Source organism: Pangasianodon hypophthalmus, chromosome 9 (assembly GCF_027358585.1).
Source record: "Pangasianodon hypophthalmus isolate fPanHyp1 chromosome 9, fPanHyp1.pri, whole genome shotgun sequence".
Classification (NCBI taxonomy): Eukaryota; Metazoa; Chordata; class Actinopteri; order Siluriformes; family Pangasiidae; genus Pangasianodon; species Pangasianodon hypophthalmus.
Window position 1 is genome coordinate 9,042,795 of NC_069718.1, and position 19,869 is coordinate 9,062,663.

A 19,869-nucleotide genomic window follows, 5' to 3' on the forward strand; every position below is an offset into this window, starting at 1 on the left:
GGGCTGCAAGGCAAATCACAGATTTATATTAATGCTCTTATTCTAATGATGGTATCGTTTCACATTCCACAACATTAAATGTAACCACAAATGGATAAAATGTGTCAAGCTTTAATTAATTTCAATTTTTATTCTTTGGCAAATTAGTGTGGTATAAGAGAAATAGATCACAACAGAGTGTACTGTGTATTTTTATGTAACATTCACAAAATTTTGACATAACCATTTGGAAAAATGAACTGGCACAGAAATAGATTTTAACACCCACTACTACTGCGCCTGACGAAAGAGATGGTTACTGTTATAAAGGTACAGACGATTTTATAATATTTATGTTGTACCCACCTCTAACTGACTGTACACATTTGCGTCTTTGGTGTACAGTGTTATCTAAATGACTTAACAGTGAGACAGAACACAACCCAAGATGCTGAGGGTCTTGGTTCATCAGGGGCTGTCTGTCAGTTCTGGGATTTACATTCACTATACACTATTCTAACAACTGACTGTTAGAAATTTGGTAAAGATGGGTGTTTCTTGATTTGCATGCTTGGAGAGAGAGAGAGGCAGACAGATAGACAGACAGACAGACAGACAGAGGAGAAGGAGATGAGAAAAGCATGCCAAGCCAGACAGTGTGTCACCTCTGACCTACACAGACACGCAAGGAATGAGAAATATGACATATTCAGCATATTTAACACCACAGAGCACCAGAGATGAACCTAAAGCTTCAGCAAATGAATTCATATCATCTGCTGTGTTGGTAGTAAAGAAAATCTTTAAATGAAACAAAATCCACCTTTAGTTCTTTCTTCTGTAATGTGCCTTAAATATAGCCACAACACTGCCGGGTTTAGTACACAGTACTAGATAAATAATAAAGTACAGCTTTATTTTAAGAGGTTCCACAAAAATATGGCATTTACCGTTTAGGAATTACAGCCATTTTTTTACCATTTAGGAATTTTTGTGGAAGCTCTTAAAATAAAGCTGAATTCTACACTTCAATCACATCTTGATTGTTTTATTTCAAAACCACTGTAGTGGTGTATAAAGGCAAAATCACAAAAACCCTGCCATTGTCCAAATACTTCCGGACCTGACTGTATGTATATGTATATATATGTATGTGTGTGTGTGTGTGCTTATATATTATTCACATAATCAATCCCATGTGAAAAGCTTATGATGAATTTAGGATGACTGTGAACTGATGATGTGAAATATATGTCATTTTCCATAAGGGCAAGGCTATGGTCCATTCTGAAGTGATCATGACTACACTCTAATCCTACATAAGACGACATCTTTCACAGTAAGAACTCAGAAGCGTCCCTTTGTAGGGCCATTTGGAAAGTACATAAACATCATTTTCTAAAGTTAGTGTTTTATTGTTGCACAATCATTGATACTTATATAAACAAGAACAATAACGAACAGATGGTCGAAGCAATAAAAACTTCCCCACAGTGCAACCAGTTATATTTAGGAGCTGCTGATATATGTGAACAAATATTCAATTCAATTCCATGCTTATTTGTATAGCACTTTTAACAATGGACATTGTCACGAAGCAGTTTTACAGAAATCAGAATCCCTATTGAGCAAGCCAGAGGCGAAAGGGGCAAAGAAAATCTCTCTGAGATGACAGAAGTAGAAACATTGAGAGGAACCATTCTCAAAAGGGAACCCATCCTCTTCTAAGAGACACCAGATAGTGTAATCATTACAGTCTACAGGCGTAGAAGAGTAAAGGCAGACAATATTAAGTGTGTTTACAGGATTGTGAATAAGAGTTCTGGGATGAGCACGGGACAGTGTTAATGATTACAGCAGCAGTTCTTAGGTACAAATCTATAGTATGCAGGTGAGATTATCCACTGAAGTGAGGGTAAGACCTGGGCATACACAGGATGTTACCTAAAGTAATGAGAAAAACATGAAACCTATATCAAAGCACTTACTTTCCGCAGCACAAATTTGAGCTGCTTATGTTACAGATTAATACTACTGAATGCACCGTTTCACATTTGGGAATCTGACTGTTGCTTCAGTTAACGCATCTCAGGAGCAAAGTGTCATTAGTTGTTCCCTTGTTTTGAAGGTTCTTTTTAAGTAAGTGATTCTCATCACTTCAGTTTGGAGTAACAGGCTGAAATGGACGTGTCCCCCGCTTCTGAGTCCCCTTCAGGATGGACAGCAGTGTAAGTGAAACCGAATGAAGACATGTAACACATGCCTGACATCTTGTGGTGGACAGTAGAATAATTCATATCACTGTCCAGTTACATATCTCACTCCTGCACTTGGTGCTACCTTGGTTAAAAAAATGTAGCTAGGGATCGCTTTAACTGTAAACTAAACTCCACTGACCCCCTCAGTACAGATTTAGTGCATGAACATTATTTAAATGTGTACAGCATCGTATTCATTATCATTCCATATTCATAGATCATATAGTATATGTTCTTCAGGAATGTCATTATGCACTACCTGATTACAGCACAATATACACTTTACTCATAACATGCAGGGAATGTTCACTTTCAGTGTGTTGTGTTTACTGTATGTATATATATATATATATATATATATATATATATATATATATATATATAACCTATGTCATCAAAGTTATATACTGTAGACCTGAATGTGAATTTAACACTTTTTTCCAGGCACAAAGTTTTTACCTTTTTACGGATATCTTGGATGCACAGTATTCATACACATAGACAGTCCAATTTTTTTTTTTAAATAAATAATGTTTTGGGAAAAAATAATCAAAATTTATGACATACATAATTTTAAGTTTTAATATGACATACAATTTTGAGTCATAAAAAACAAATCCAACATGGCTGACAGTCATGTCTTGGACATTTCTGTCTAAACTTTCTACACAAAAAAGGTCTAACCAAGTTTTTAAAAAAGCATTAATGTTAACGTAACAAATATTAGTTTTTAAAAATATATATTTTTACTTGACTGCTAACTTCAGTTACTTTTACTTTTTTTTTTAAGAAAATGTCAGTTCATTTAAATTTGCATGCTATTTTTGATTAATAAATTTGCCCAAAACATACCACCAGCATGATAAAGTTCATTACAATCTAATATATAAATGGTATGTAATGTAACTAATTCAAAAGTCTTGTAAACTAAGATATTTATCCCAATAAAATTAATCAACTGGAATCTGAGCATTTTACGGACACATGGAAGGATAACAGTTTAAAAAGGATCAATTTATTTACGATGCAATCAGCATTGCTATATTAGTTATGTATATGACACATTTCTGCACTAAAACACCCATCCTGGTTATGTCCCACACTGTTGTGTTGTGTTTTATATACTGTGTTGTACTTACTGTACAGAGTTTACTTGCTCAGCATATATTTATTGTCTTGTATCTTGTTGTCTATTTGCACTGCAACTTTTCTAATTTGTGCTACATGTTGTCTGGTGATTATGTTGTACAGCATTGTTGTTATTTTTCTATAATATATTGCACCAGGGCTTTGGAGAACTCTATTTCATTCTACTGTATACTCGTATTAGGCTAGAATAACAATAAAAAAAAATTTTTTTTTAAATATTTAAAAATGAAATATGGGTGATGCAACAAGACAACAATCCAAAATAAAACCAACAACCTAAAGAAAGATGTCAAATTGTGTGTTAAAACCCTCTCAGTCTCCAGGGCTGATCTGAAGAAGGAAGTGTAGGAAATGGTGCAGAGTTACAACAGATTCACAGATTCAAAAAACAGCTTTATTGATATGAATTGTAATTAATAACTCTATCTACCCATGTCTCCCTCTCTCTCTCTCATATACACACACACACACACATATATATATATATATATATATATTAATTAATAATTAGATACTTAGATAAATTTAAAAAAAATAGACAAATGAACAAATCCATACAAATTCATGTATATATTACACATATTTACACAATTTACATGTATATAATTATTCTGTAACATATTTACTTTAATATTAACATGGGATTAGATTCTATTTTATTCTTCTCTTTCAGATTGTGAGAGTTATTTACAAATTTTGCTGATAATTAAGTAAACTCTGGTACTTCTCCAACGTCAGTGTCTGAACAATTATATTAGGAAGAAAATGGATGGGAATATTACAGCTGATCCAAAACTCAGAGGATACGAAGATGTTATAAAGTCACGAGTGGGCATACATGCTATTAGAGAATATTTATATCACATTTAGAAAAGGAGATAATTTTTTTACTGGTTATTTCATTAAATATACACAATTTTACCATTATTTCTACTTGGAATAATCTGTAAAGCCTAAATGTCTTTTTGGCTATAATACACTTCCATCTTGTATTCTTAAGTTTATCCTGAGGGTATGCAAACTTTTGCACTCAACTGCTACATGCACCAGCAACTATTGGGATGTTATTTGACTAAAGCAATGTTTCCTGCTCCTGAGTTTCCCTACACTGTCCTAGCCTACGTTTTTGTGTTTCAAATAAATTGACTCAGAGTTAGAACAGGTTAAACATCAATATTTTTGGGAATTAGAAGAACTGAAAATAGTTACTCCAATTCTTTATGTCTTAGTAGTGGTTTTTAGAAGTATTATGCCTAACTGACTGGTCACTACTGACTGGGTACTGAATGGGCTCACACTAAGCTTATAAACAAGGATAAAAACATTGTGTTAAAATGCCAGTTTAATAAAAAAAAATAGCAAAAGTTACATTAATATGACGCAAAATGTATCATACTTGAATCTACATTTTAATGCAGTGTAATTTGTTTGGGTTTCCACAGATGGGAGGTTCAGGAATAACAAGCTCTAATGGCACCAATAAATAAGTCATGGCACATAATTTATTTGCCATGATGGGTTACTGGGTAGCTCCGGATTTCCTAGTTTGACCCTGAGTTTAGCTGAATGACTGTGTGGAGTTTCACATGTTCTCTTCATGTCTACGTGGGTTTCCTCTGGGTTCTTCAGTTTCCACCAACCTCCCAAAAACATGTCAGTAGGCGGACTGGCTATTCTAAATTTAGTTTAGGAGTTTAGTACTAATTTTTTCTGAGAGTGCATGGTGTATTCAAGACTTGTGCCCAGTGTTCCTGGCATAGGCTTTGGATCCATCTGACCAAAGCTGTTACAGAAGATGAATGAATTAATCAATTAATTAACATACCATTTTGCCCTAATATATATATATATATATCTGGGGCAAAAAAATTACCAAGCCCAAAAAGCCAAAATATTAAGCTTTTAATAATCTTAACAACAAATCACTGGTCAGGAAATGAGCAAAAATGAAAAATACTGTAGCTCTCTCACTGATCTATTAATCCTGGGTCCATTAATGAGCTTGTTATCTTCCCCTGATGGGCTGCAGGTGTAGCAGATAACCAAATCTGCCACGTGACTAATCTTTTAAGAAAAAAAAATCCTAGAATATATTTGTGGAAAATTTTGTACACCCAGACATGTGTTAGTTTGAATTTTACATCAAACATTTTGAACACTATCATGACTTTACCTTTGTGTACAAGAAGACTATAATCCCTGTTTCTAGCTTTTCCCCAAACAGTTGGCACAGGAGCTCTCAGGAGTGCATTTGTTTCATTCTTGCCCATTTCCTCACCAATGATTTGTTGTTAAGACCATTAAAAGCTTAGTATTTGCCATTTGTTTGCCCAGGACTGTATAATTATATATATGTATACAGTCCTGGGCAAACAAATGGCAAAATGGCATTAATTTCATACACACACACACACACACACACACACACACACACACACACACAGTATCATATATATATATATATATATATATATTATATATATATGATAGAGGTGCATTATACTTATAAAAATACTACCCTATGTTTGTGGAGTGTTTTTTAAAGGGATTCCTGGCTGAAAAAAAAGTTTCACAACACTAATTTTAACTAGTAACTTTAAACTAATTACTAGTTATTAACTGTAAAAGGGGCTTGAGTCAGGTGGCAACCCAAAACCTTACCACAGTGATGTCCCCCAGGTAAAAGGTCATCAGAACATCCAGGATTAGATTCAATTTAGCTTGAAGGTACCTGACTAACCAATAAATCCCGGCGCGGTGAGACACGCCGCTTCTCATTTGTGCGCGTAATTTGAGCTCTCCTTCAAGCCACGCCCATTTTCCCTCCAGCCGTTTGTTGGGTGTCGCAGTGAGAAACGTGCAAAAAAAAAAAAAAAAAAAACAATTATTTTCCTTAACGTTAATCTTGCCATAACTCTGTTGGAAAACCGGAAAGAAGGAACAAGACATGTTGCAGGTAAATGCTGATACAAGTTTGTTTACACCAAACTGCATCACTGGATGCATCATAAGTTTGGAGTGTGTTTGTTTGTTTGTTTATTTATTTCTGAAATGTAATGTTAATGTTGTGGAAACATTACAGAAAACTTGTACTCCAAGGCTTTTAATTGAATTCTCTCTCGAGCACGGATTCACAATCTGTCGAATATTATTTCATTTTTTTTTTCCATTTCAAATTTTTTTTCTACAAACCATTAAGCGCGCGTAAAACATGCGCACTTGACTACAAGGGTGTATTAACTAATGCGCACGGCTAATGTGTGGGGAACTTGAACTTTAATGTGAATGTGAAAGGGTTGGGGTTGTATTTCTGCTTGCAGATGTTGAATCCGCAGAGACTGAAGTCTCTAGAGAAGTGGCTTGAGGAAACCAACACCACCTTGACGCAGGTTAACGGCCAGCGCAGATATGGTGCTCCTCCTCCGGGTATGTGCGCGCATTGGGGGTTTCTCCAATCAAAACCTTCTTTCAGTTCCTTTTACATGGCATCCTGTGCCCGAAAAGAATTTTCCTCTTCTCTGCACGCTTGTTAAGCCTCAAAAATCAAGCTGTCACTCAGCCCTGTTTAGAAGTTTCCCCCCTCATTCATTAACTAGAAAACTCCATCATTCTGGTGAGGGAATGAAGTACCATGCCTTAACCATGTCTCTCTCTAAAATCCCACTCAGCTCCTTCATACCTGCAAGTAATTAGCTCTTAGAAACAAGCACTCTCATTGGCTGATCAGTTAACCAGCTAATTAAAAAGAGAAGTCCATTTTCTCCAAATTAGTGTTTCCCCCTTCCTCTTTCATTGCATGAGAGCTTCTTCTCTCTGATTAACACACCTGATTCAACTCATTAGCTCCTTAACAAACCTTATTAGTACTTTTAAACTCATTAGAAACCCCATCATGAGGTTAAACTCAGTGTACTAGAGTAGTGAGGATGCTATAATAAACAGTGTGGCTTGAGATATAAGGCAGTTTTTCACCAAGCTGGACATTTAGACTTGGACCTAAACTGGGAGGGTTTGATGATAGAATGATCACCAAAATAAAACCAACAGTAAAATCTGTCATTATATCTAATGGCTAAGATATTCAGCAGGATTGTATAAATCCTTACACACACTTTTTTTTTTAAAATTGACTCTGTTTTGTGTTTTTGTGCCTAATACACTTGGAATTGTGAACTTTTTTTCTAAACCTTCTTCACATTCAAGCCTGCTTTAAAAATATCAACTTTCAAAATTCTACACATGGTTATGTTCACACTGCAAGGCAAAGTGGTCCAAATCCGTTATGTTATCCGAGTTGTTTTCATGGAATTTTTAACAGCAGAAGTTACATTTCTTCTTTGCCTGTTTTCATGCAGTGGTACTGAAATCTGCTACAGATCCAAGCAGAAAACTCCAGTGCATGAGATTTTACAAAAAACTACTAAATATAGCTACCAAAACTGCCAAGCTCTCTCTCTCTCTCTCTCTCGCTCCATAGATGTGTGTGTGTGTGTGTGTGCACGTGTATATGTATACTCCAGTACTCCAGTTAGTATGTATAGACACAGTGACAACCAGACTGCACAGAGAATGCATTGTACTGTTGTTCTCTGCCACAACACAGTGATCGTACCAGCATGATAGTGGCAAATTATATAAACTGTGTTAACTGCACGACAAAAACAAAGCAAGTTGCTTGCATTTAAAATGTGTTTTGTGGGGAAAAACGGTCTGGAATGAAGCCGTAACTTCTGTGGTCTTCCTTTTTATGTCTGAGCTCCTCGCCATTGATGGTAAACGAAGCTAAGAGATGTCTTGCTTGTTGCAGTAAAATTAGTGATCTAGGCATCCAGTTTGTTTTAATGATGACATCCTTAATGAGGAGTTGATGTTATCCATTCAGTGTTGAATCTTTTTTAATTTCCTCCTTCTTTTTTTTTTTTTTCTTTCTTAATTTAGTGTTGGCTAATTCCCACCTATGTGATAGCTTTCGCGTGGATGAGTGGGGCTATCATGCCAAACACATCTTTTTGAACTCGTGCTGCTGCACAGGGCGGCATAACACACTTAGAGGAAAGCACGTTCCACCCCCTTTGGCATGCCTGAGCTCACAGACTCCCACTAGTGTTGCTTTGATTGACAGGGGGAGAGTGTATGCCACCCCTCCCTCTGTGAGAGCATGGCCAGTTTTGCTCCCTTGTACTCCCAGTGAATTTTGTTATATATAAACATTCAGCACTTAACATGGATATTTTTAATGGTTAGCTAAGACACTAGTGGCACAAATCAAATAAAGAGTAGCATTTCTGTGGGTGGAAACACCTTCTTGATGAGAGAGGTCAGAGGAGAATGGCCAGACGTGAGCTGACAGGAAGGATACAGTAACTCAAATAACCACTCTTATGTGGTGAGCAGAAAAGCATCTCAGAATGCACAACCTTAAGGGGGATGGGCTACAACAGCAGGAGACCACATTGGGTTCCATTCCTGTTAGCCAAGAATAGAAAGTCTACATCTGAGTCTACATTGAGCATAGGCTCACTGAAGATCGGAAAAACGTCCCAACACCTGGTAGAATCCATGCCATGATGGATTGAGGATGTTCTGAGAGCAAAGGGGGGTCCTACCCAGTATTAGTAAGGCGTTAAAGTGGCTGGTGATATGGAGATTTTGTGCATCTGGGAATTCATCTCCGCTCACATGTTGTTCTTGCAAGATTTAAATAAATTGAGTGTCATTGAGTCATTGGCTGTTACCATAGAAACAAACTCTCAACTAGTTCTATGTTGAGGTGCATTAAGAGCTAAGTACTATCACGTCTTTAAAGTTGGGCTTTGATTGATGATCGGAGATTCTCTGCTAAAATTCTTTGTTAATCTAATCTAAGATAAGGTTTGAAGCAACCTTATGTGTTTACTTTAATGCTTTGGATATTTATCATGCTGCTTAGCAGAGAGCTTGTTGTGAAAATAATGAATAATCCTGTCACATTACAGTTTTTCTCTATTGCTTGCACACATTTCTGGAAAATGTCTCAGTGTCTCGAATGCACTAACACATTTTCTTAATCTGTAATCTGTTTTTCACACTGCACAGATGACTTGTGAACACAGCTTTCGCTCTGTGTGTATGTGTGTGTGTGTGTGTGTGTGTGTGTGTGCACGCGTGTGCGTGTGCTGGTGTCATGGTTACATATCAGCTAGATAAATATTGCATAGAAATGCACTGAATTTGTTGCTTGTGTATTTATTTACTTGGTACTTTTTAAAGTTTGCAAGTGGAAAAAAAAACTAAAACTGGACAGAAAAATGATAGGTGAGCTATGGTTATTGAGAAATATTTATCTGGGTGCAACAACAGTATGTGAGCAAGCGTGAAAAACTCTATGGCAGTGTGTCTCATGTTTGTATTTCATGCTAAGATCAGCGTGATGATGGGGCAGTGAGTAGTGTTGCCGCCTCACAGCTCCAGATCTTTGGCTGGATCCTGAGCTCAGGGTGCTGTCTTTCTGGGGTTCTCGCCCCCTCCCAAAAACACACCTTAGGTGGATCATAGTCTAAATTGCCCCTAGGTGTGAATGAGTGTGTATTCCTGCCTCACGGCTAGTGTTCCTGGGATAGGCTCTGGATCCACAGCGACCCTGACAATTGCTTCTAAAGTACATTTACCTACTTTTACCCTTTCCACATGTTTACTTTTCTCATGACTTGCATCTACTTCTCTCTGTTCTAACTCATTTTTTCTTTTCTTACTCCCCCCTTCTTCCTCATCTACCAGGATGGAGAGGTCCGACACCAGGTCCAGGCTGCGAGGTCTTTATAAGTCAGATCCCTCGGGACGTGTACGAAGACCAGCTGATCCCTCTGTTCCAGAGCGTGGCCCCGCTCTACGAGTTCCGCCTCATGATGAACTTCAGCGGGCAGAACCGAGGCTTCGCCTACGCCAAATACGGAGACACGGCTAGCGCAGCCGCCGCCATCCGGGCTCTAAACCTGTATCCAATCCAGAGTGGCGTCAGGCTCACCGTCAGGAGGAGCACGGAGAAGAGGCAGCTGTGTCTCAGCGATCTGCCTCCCACCATGGAGCGCAACGAGCTGCTGACAGTGCTGCAGCAAATTGCTGACGGAGTGGAGGGCGTCACTATGAGGACCACCGGGCCAAAGGAGAAGGATGTCACTGCGCTCGTGCACTACTCCTCCCACTATGCTGCCTCCATGGCCAAGAAGGTGTTGGTGCAAGGTATGCTGGGATATGTGGGCTAGAACAGGGGAGCATCCTAATGCTCTAATCGATGCCTCATTTGCTTTTCATTTCTTAAATTGCACCTCAGTGTTTTTTTTTTTTTTTTTTTTTTCTCTCTCGCTTCTTAGTTCCTCCTTCTGAGGAAGTAAGGAAAGGAAACAAGGACAGAAGCAATAAAGGCTAGATGTATCTCCCAAATGAAGTGTCCTTGCTCACTGAAGTGTCACTTTAAAGCAAATTCGCTTATTGATGAAGTTTCCCATCTGTATTATCTGTATTATAGATCTGACTGTACACACACTATTATTATCGGTCATTAAAACATTATTTCATGCTTAAATATTAATGTTTTAGCCTAAATAATATTCTACTCTTCACCTGTCCTTCTCACATGGCTCATAAAGCAAGGCATAGTTTTCTTTTACTTTCATCCAAGGATTTTATTTCTATGCAATTAATATGATTAACTTTGTTTGTATTATTCATTATTAGGGGTGTGAGTCTCCCTCTTTCAAACGATAGGATATGCAATGATTGAATACACTTCAGTTCACTACTGATCCAATATGATTCAGTTCAGCACCGATATGATTCAGTTCAGCACCGTTATGCTCTCGCTTGCTTGCTTGCTTGCTTGCTTGCTTGCATGGGAAATGAACCAGGGAGCGTATGTAGAGTGTATGTATGTGTGTGTCTGTTGATTTTCAACTGCAGTATCGATTTTTAACTGAAAAGATTCCCTTTTCAATTTGATCAAGGGCTGTACACAAATGCGACTGTATAGGAGACTGTTGAACCGATTTTCCAGTTTGAATCAATTTTTCTATACATCCCTGTTTATTACTGTATTGTTTATTGGCTTTTTTTAAATTATTTTTTGGGAGAGCATATAGAACATGCTTATGCTGACAATGGGGAATGTGTGTGTGTATAAAGATTTCTAGTTAGGATGCTAGTTAGGTATCCTTGATTTGCTCCTCTTTCCTCGTTCCCTTACTCTATTCCTCTGAGTGAAGCTTAATAACGATGTGTCCTGAAAGATAGGGACTTCGACTGATTGCTGGTTTACAGACTGAAGGATGTAGAGTTGAGTGGGTTTGAGATGCACCCACTGTCTCTTAGACCCTGTGGAGTTCAGCCCTTGACAGAGTAATCAGTCAAAGCCTGTATCTGTTAGGACATATGCTTATTAAGATGCATGCAGAGGAATAGACAGAGAGGATAGGAGGCTTCAAGAGCAATGCACACAAATTCTTTTTTAATTGTAAAGACGGACGTAAGCATACAGTATACGTGCTTAATTAAAATTATTAATAACATAAAATAAGAAGGGAAATGTTAAAAGTCAGGTGACAAGTATAAATTAAAACACTGCACACTGAATTAACATTAATGAAGCCACATGATGTGTACATTCGGATGAGTTATGTACAGAACAAGTAATGCAGCTGAACTAAGTGAAGTTTTGAAGCAACGCCGCAGTGTTTGTCCTTGGTTTATTCTTTCCTTGTTTCCTTGCATCCTTTTCTCTTATCCTCAGAGTGAGGAGCTAAGAACTGAAAAAGGGAAATTAATAAATAATCGCTTTTAAACCAGGCATGTAAAATGTGGCTGGTTTTATCGAGCTAATAAACTTCCTTTTTTTTTTTTGATCATATGCAGTGGTAACGCAGGTGTGTAATAATCTGAGTGTTCAACACAGACAATTTGCACCATATATTTAGTTCCACGTAGTGCGACAACACCTGAGCGAATGCCACCACAGCCAGTGTGACCTGAAAAGCTCGACACACAATAATGAAAGACTCCGGCTTAATTTATATAAAAGATGAATTTTCAGTGTTTGGTGCTGAACTTCAGTCGAAGTTAAATGTAACTGACAAACTTTTACTCAACACAAAAACGGCGTAACCTATAGAAAACTATGGAAGCGGGGAAAAAAACAATAATAACTGCCGTATGGAAGAAGTTTTTATAAGACAAAAATTAGTTGTCTTTGTAATTTTTCACTCCTGTAGAAACAAGATTCAAAAATCCCAACTGTTTTCTTCATTTTGTCATTTATAATCTACCGGAAAACCTTCCACTCAGGGGCAGGCAATACGACAAAAATATCATATCACCATACTTGAAGACATTCCTATGATGCACAAACTGTGTCACGAATAAAGATTTATTAACAAACTGGCAGCAAAACAAAAAACCAGCCCCAAAAATCCTGTGAAAAGCCAAGTTTATTTAATGTCTGGAAAAAATTAATTCTTTTAAAATATATTTTTTTTTATTATTTAATGAGAAGGGAAAAATAAAAATTCTGGAAAAAAGCTAACATTTAAAAAATTTTTACTTTAAATTTTTTTCTAAGTATTAAAAAAAAAAAAAAAAAAAAACATTGATACCCGTGATATTTACGAAAAGTGTATTTGCAACAAAATTTATCACGATAATATCATCATATTGCCTAGCCATACTTCCACCACTAAAACTCTACATTTACAAAGCCTGATTTTAATTTTTTTTAGTAATTCTTTAATTTTTTAATAATTTTAATAAATGAGTTTGATTTGATACTGAATATAATAAAAGCTTTTTAAATGAATGTATTCTTTCATTTAATCACATTTTATTGGATACCAGCTGCTGGGATGAGAAGCAGAATTAGCTGATTGGGGTAATGCATTTTTCTTGTTTCGGGTTGAAAGCTACACAGCAGATAGCTACACTATAAGCACAGCGAGATGGAGGTGAGAGAGGGTGAAGTCGCTGCTGGAGTTTACTGCAAAAGTAACGCAGATCAGGATTTATAATACAAGGAGTAATTTCCCCCGTTACTAACATCTTATTTTAATCGTTTTCAGGAGAATGGTCATAAATGTGTTCCATGGCAACGTTATTAATATGGAAAGATGAATAAATACTAAAGATTGTTTGATGGTAGATTATGCCTTAAATGATTAGGCTAAATAACAAATTTATTTTGTATCTTTCCTCATCTTACTGAAATTAATTTAAACATTAACCTGCATTTCAGAGCATGACTAATGAAACGAGGTTGCAGGCCTTGTGTTTGAAGCATGTGCTATAACTATGGACTTTGACCTGTTAATGAAGCATGCTCTGAGGCAGTTAGGTTCTTGTGCTGCGTCTCGATTCGCCTACTATCCATCCTAAATAGTATCCGAGGTTAGAATTAGTATGTCCCAAATTGTAGCGTATTGAAATGAGTATCCCAAAGGTACCCGAATGGTCTACTATTTCAGGTAGATTTTCAAAGTGTGGATCCGTGGACACTTTTTTTTTCAGCTAATATTACCCACAACTCCTTGTGCGAGGGAAGAGGAGTTTTGTGACGGTTTGTTTCACTGAATTCAAGGGCGCATTTTAGAAATAGGAAAACTGAATCAAGGGAATGGCAAATTAAATTGTATAGTATAAATGCTATAAGGAATAATGACTAAACTCTCTCTTCCGTTACATGATGTGTTAGTATGTCTGAGTACTTGCATGTGCTTTTGCTACACACTCAAAAGTATGTACTTTTTCTTCACAAAAAGAGTACATACTTTTACTGCATAGTATAAGGGAATTGAGACACAGCATTACTCTCAAAACGTGCTCTGTATGCTACTACCTCCGAATGAATATTAAACAGAAATACCGTGATGCACATTATGAGCAGCAAATATGTCTCGCCAGTAATTTGTATAACGATACTCGAGACAACGATATTTTGTCTCATGCCTAACATCGAGCCAGTACTCAGACAGAATGAGAAAACGGACTCTGTTTCTCTGCTCTGTAATTTTCTCAGGCTGAAGGCTGGATGCTCCAAATGAAATCTGAGTAACAGTCTGTATAGCTGATACTTATAAATCCGATCCTGAAATGCGCACAGCACACTTTTACACATGCGATAATTAGGCTGGTGGAATCGAACAAGCCGTTTGAGACCACGTGAAGTTTGATTACGGATGTGATTCAAACTGCAGGAAGGGAACCAAACGTTGTGTATTCTGCTGTAGGTGACAGGTTTTTTTTTTTTTTTTTTTTTTTGTTGGATATGCAGGCTGCTAAACTGAATTGTGAGATTGGTGGCGAGTGCCAGAGGACAGAGCTCCAGTGAAGTGTGGGTCAAAGAACATGGAAAATAAATTATGGATCTAGTTCACAAAATGCTAATGCATTTAACTAATAATTGGTATTGTTATTTAATTATTTATTTATTACCGAGCTCGTCAGTTTCAGTTATTTCAATGCACATCTGCAAAACTCTTTCTGTTGTTTTGTGTTGTTTTATTCCTCCCCAGTGAAAGAAAGACTTTTGCAAGGCCACTTTTAGCCCCGCCCCTTCCTACACAACGTACAGCTTACACTTACAGTTTTTCTGATCTTTCTGCAGTCTGATAATGAGCTTATACACATGGTTATATAACGCTTCAGAACCAAAGTTTAATTAAGAAGAAAACAAATTCCTCATTCTTGAAGCTCAATTTTTTTTTTTTTGAGCGGGTGTCTGATTCAGGCATCGGTTTACAACTCGGATATACATCAGCGGATGGTGTGTGGCGCAGTGAGCGAGCGCCGTGTGAAACGCAGGAGGTTTTCATGGCTGTATCAGGCTGATGGTTTGGCTCGTCACGTTGCGCCGTGGAGAGCAGGGTGCCTGCAGCGCACGTCTCTCAAACGCCACGCTGAGCAGATCCTCCACTGACGAGCTTAATGCTAATTTATGTTAATCTGATGCAAATCAAGAAAGCTGCTGTTCCACATCATGACACAGCAGAGGTGGGAAAATAATTAAGGCCTAGCAAAGAGCAATCAAAATCCGAACATAAATCACTGAATAGTATAACAGGATGACAGGAATTATTCAGATTCGTATTGACTTTAATTGGTTTTGCCTGCGATACTTTGATGTGTGGCCTTAGCCTAGTTTGTAACAGTTACAGCAAAGATTAGACAGAGATGAAACTTTTATGGGAGGAGTTATCACGGCTACGTGAAGATGTAGCTAGAATACTGAGGCTTAAAGACGCACAGATCTTAAACTTCAGCGGAGTAATAGCTAATAAAGTGTGTGCCATCAGTCAGCATCACGTACATGTTCACTATATCGGACCAAGCAAATATTTTGTATATTTTTATATAAATATGCCTCCCACTGAGGTTGATTGGATCATAGCTTTTTATAAATATTATTTTATATATATAAATTAGTAGTGAACGTTCATAAATTCTTTCCTATTAGCTCTTAGCTCTTACCTTAGGTCTTAAGAGCTATTAGCTCTTACCAATTGGGCCTGTTTTTTTTTTTTTTTTTTTTTTTTTTTTTTTTCTTCCACAAGGAAAATGATAAACTGTTACTTGACATTAAAGAGTCCTGATCACCCAGTGTGCTGGAATAAAACCACAGCTCTCTGGCTTCGAGCCAGAGAAATGAATGTTAAATGAAGAACTTTTAGGTTGCAAATGTTTCTACTTGGAAAATATGTATCTGGAAGTTTTCCAAGATGTCTCGCCAGGAAAAATCCTAGAATTCTTATCAAATATTAAAGTGAAGGACCTTGTATAGCTGTTGTTGACACTGTTGAAAAGTTGTAAGATTTTATTGTTGTAATGCTGTAAGAATTTACGTCCTGTTTTACCTACCTTGATCTTGCCATGAAAATAGCCATTGATGCTGACGTGGCATTAAAAGAACAATAAATAAATAATCTTTTAGGTTGCAAAACTTGCGACGTGAATATTGTGGCGCAACATTTCTACCATTTGGAAACAGACATGTTTATTACAGAAAGAAAAATGAATGTAGTGTGTAGGCAGGTGCAATATTACGATTTAATCATCTCTACATGATATTACACTGCCACAGTGTCCAGTGACACTTTCTCCGATTATATAACATATTAGCAGACGTGCTGACCTTTACACGTTTTGCTCCGCAGTTTAATACTGGAGTACGCTAATACAAGTTATTGTTCAAATATACACAACAGGTGCAGTCTTCATTTTCTCCCCGGTAAAAATGGGAGATTAGCCAATCGACGTATGAAGCTGGAATGATTTGCACAAGTGTTTCGGACTCTCTGATATTAACTGACCCCAGCTGGAAGCCCCGCCCCCTTCCTCCATCTCACATGCTTTCGGGTGAACTTTCATTTTCTGTAAACGGATGAATGAATGAAGGTTTTAAGTACAGTGATATGAAATATTGTCTATTCAGGTGTGTTTGAATTAAACAATCGACAAGTTAACATCAGTTATCTATGTTCGTTAGGAACAGCATTGAAAAATTTCAGCCAAAAATAGTTTTTAAAAAAAAAAGCACATTGGGTTTTCTGGAGGACGAAAATTTTGACCTAAACAATTAAATAGGATTACAACAAAGTGTCGAATTTAATACTCTAACACTACAGTGTTACTAGTCACTAGTGTTACTGGTGATGAAAAACAGTGAAAACTGTTTTCGGAAACAGTGAGAACAGTGAAAAATGTCAAGAGCAGGGATAAATCAATATCGCACAAGCCTAGTAGCAAGTGATTTTTTTTTCTCCTGCTTTATGAAAATCTTTCTGAATGGGAAGTTCAAAAGTTTTAATCCATATCTTATATGGACGCTCCACATAAACAGAGTTTGTAACAGTCAGAGGTAAAGCTGGAACATGGGATATGTTGGGACAGACATGGGAGAGTCTTTGCACTTTTCGGTTTCTCAGTAATGTGAAAATTTCCATTTTATTTATCTAGTTAACGTTGGGAGAGAAAAAAAAAATAGAGGCTCGTGAGAGAACGACTGTTTATAGCTGCTATAATGTAAGTGATAACAGGAACTAGCGTGTCTTGTGGGCATTCATTCTTTAATAAATTGTGATCATTCACAAATTGCTGTGGTATAAGAGGAAAAGAACAATCTGGGATGCACTGTTATTGGAAAATAATCCATTTTCGAGCAGGTAGCAGTAACTCGCCTTTGCACTGGGCCGGATCACAACACCACGGATTAGTGGTAGGCTTCACATGCTGCTGAGTGTAAATTCAGCCATGCTGGAACAATATATTGCCTGTCCTTATTGTTTATTTGGGTTATCTGTAATTTACAACAAAAATACTGCACTGGATTGGCTCAGAAAAGGATTTTTTTTCTGAAGGTATTACTCCACTGAGGCTTGACCCACTTTTAAAGTTACAGGAATGAATTCTCTCCATTGTTTCCTTCAGTATCATAGCTAAAATTAGAACCAGGTTCCCTAGTCATCCCATTCTTTTCTCCTTTCCTCAGCCTTCAGGAAGCTGTACGGCGTGTCCATCTCCGTCCGATGGATGTCTGGAAACGCCAAATCCAGACACGAGGAGCATGACGAAGAGAGTGCTCTCGCCCCTCCTGGGCTGAAATCCATGGCCGCGAATTCTTTAACGCCTCCACGCTTCCAGCTCAGCCGAGACCCCGAGCATCCTCCACCTCTTCCTACTCCACCCTCTCCCCTTCACCCGCAGTTCTTCTCGCGGGCAGTAGGGGGTCCAACCCCGCAGGTGACGAGTGTGATGTTACCCCTGAAGCCCTGGAGCGCGGAGGAGCCACCGCACGACTCGGTGCACCAGCTCCGTTGGCTGTGTGAGCTGCACGGGCTCGGCATGCCGCTCTACAACGTGCGCTACGACCACACAGGCCCTGACGGCTTCCTGTATTTTGCCTACAGGGTGGTGGTGCCAGGGCTGGCCATGCCGTTCTGCGGCGTAGTCCCCGTCCTGCCCAGCACCTGCGCCAACAACATGGAGGCTGAGGTTCATCGAGCCGCTGCCAAGCAGCTCCTCAACGCCATGTGGCAGGCGAGAAAACCATGAGCTTTGACCTCAGATGCATCATCTGTTTTGGGTGAGAATGTGATTTTCTGTAGTAGAACGTGGTCCTGGATGAGCTTTCCTATGTTTAAACTGTTGAAAATACAAATCTCAGAGATGTCACAGTCACAGATGGAGCTCGTAGATGTATTAGAGCAGTTAGCATCTCCTCCAAGCTTGTTTCTGTAGCTGTTCTCTAGCTATTTAGAGGAGAACTAGATAACAGGAACATGGATTGGCAATGTCTAAACTAAGAAAAAAAATGAAGTAAGCTCCAAATATAAATAAGTAACTAATAATGAAATAAATAAAATCTCTTCACATTGCAAAGCTCTGCTAACTTTACTGTCTAGAAACTGCCAGAGGTGGTCTGTCTTACACTGATGACATCATAGTGCAACGATTGGCTATGTTATTACAGAAACAACAAAATGATGAAAGATTTTGATCCAGTGTCATGTTCAACTCAAAAAAAAAAACAAAAAAAACCACATTCTCCTCCAGTTTCACGTTCGATATTAAGATCAGAAAGTATGAAGAGTTGAAGCTGCCTTTGATTTACATGGCTTAGTTATTTTTGGTCTACCTCAATTACATGATGTTTTACGTTTTACCTTTTGATATGATGTTTTATAACGTTTTAATTATTTTATTATGATTATTAATTTGTGTGTGTTTTTGCACTTTGCAGTTTGTTTCACCTCTTTCGCTTGCACCATTGCATGATATTTGGATTTGTTTGGTTTTCTGACTTTGGTGTGATTTTTTTGCATGGCTGTGTTGGTTGCTTTGTGTGTTGCACTTATTAAAAAAATAAGTTGTATAAAAGTCTGCAAGTCTGTTTCACAGATATTAAAAAAGTGAATTACTGCTTTTCAGGGAAGCTTTCAGAATAACCTGTACTTCTGCTGAATAACTGAATGACATTCTGCCACCATTTTAAAGACTTTGCAGTGTTTTCAGATAATTTTATATTACAGTTGAAGACAAAATTATTAGCCCCCTATGAAATATTTCATTATTTTTCAAATAATTCCCGAGTGCTGTTTAATGGAGTGAAGATTTTTTTCAACACGGCATTTCTAAACATAATAGTTTATTTAGGAAACTTGGAGTGTTCGTAAAACAAATAGAAACAAAATTATAACCAAGAATAAAAAAAGTCTACAGGTCAAAATTATTAGCCCTCTGATGTTAATAGTCAATAGCGTGTCCCTTTTCCCTGATAATAGCCTTTAGTTGTTTGTTGTAGTTCTCAACAAGTTTCAGGCATGTCTCCTGAGGAGTTGCAGCCTGTTCCTCCTTAGCAAATCTCTCAAGCTCCTCCAGATTTGTTAGTCTCCTGTATGGACTCTGGTCTTCAGAATCTGTGCCCCACAGATTTTCTATTGGATTCAAGTCTGGGCTTTGTGCAGGCCAGTCA

At 37.7% G+C, this 19,869-nt stretch overlaps 1 protein-coding gene and 1 long non-coding RNA gene across 2 annotated transcripts; one reads left to right on the forward strand and one right to left on the reverse strand.

Annotated features, from left to right (window-relative positions):
• Positions 1-4,710: 4,710 nt before the first annotated feature.
• On the reverse strand, positions 4,711-6,148 carry LOC117597927 (uncharacterized). The gene is made up of 2 exons (XR_004578668.2): positions 6,048-6,148; positions 4,711-5,169 (listed from the first exon to the last, which is right to left on the reverse strand). It is a non-coding gene; the product is annotated as an uncharacterized LOC117597927 (long non-coding RNA).
• On the forward strand, positions 6,084-19,263 carry dnd1 (DND microRNA-mediated repression inhibitor 1). The gene is made up of 4 exons (XM_026918857.3): positions 6,084-6,342; positions 6,707-6,812; positions 10,143-10,604; positions 17,887-19,263. Exons 1-4 carry the CDS (start codon positions 6,334-6,336, stop codon positions 18,447-18,449), a joined length of 1,140 nt encoding a protein of 379 aa, XP_026774658.2. The 5' UTR covers positions 6,084-6,333; the 3' UTR covers positions 18,450-19,263.
• Positions 19,264-19,869: the final 606 nt, after the last annotated feature.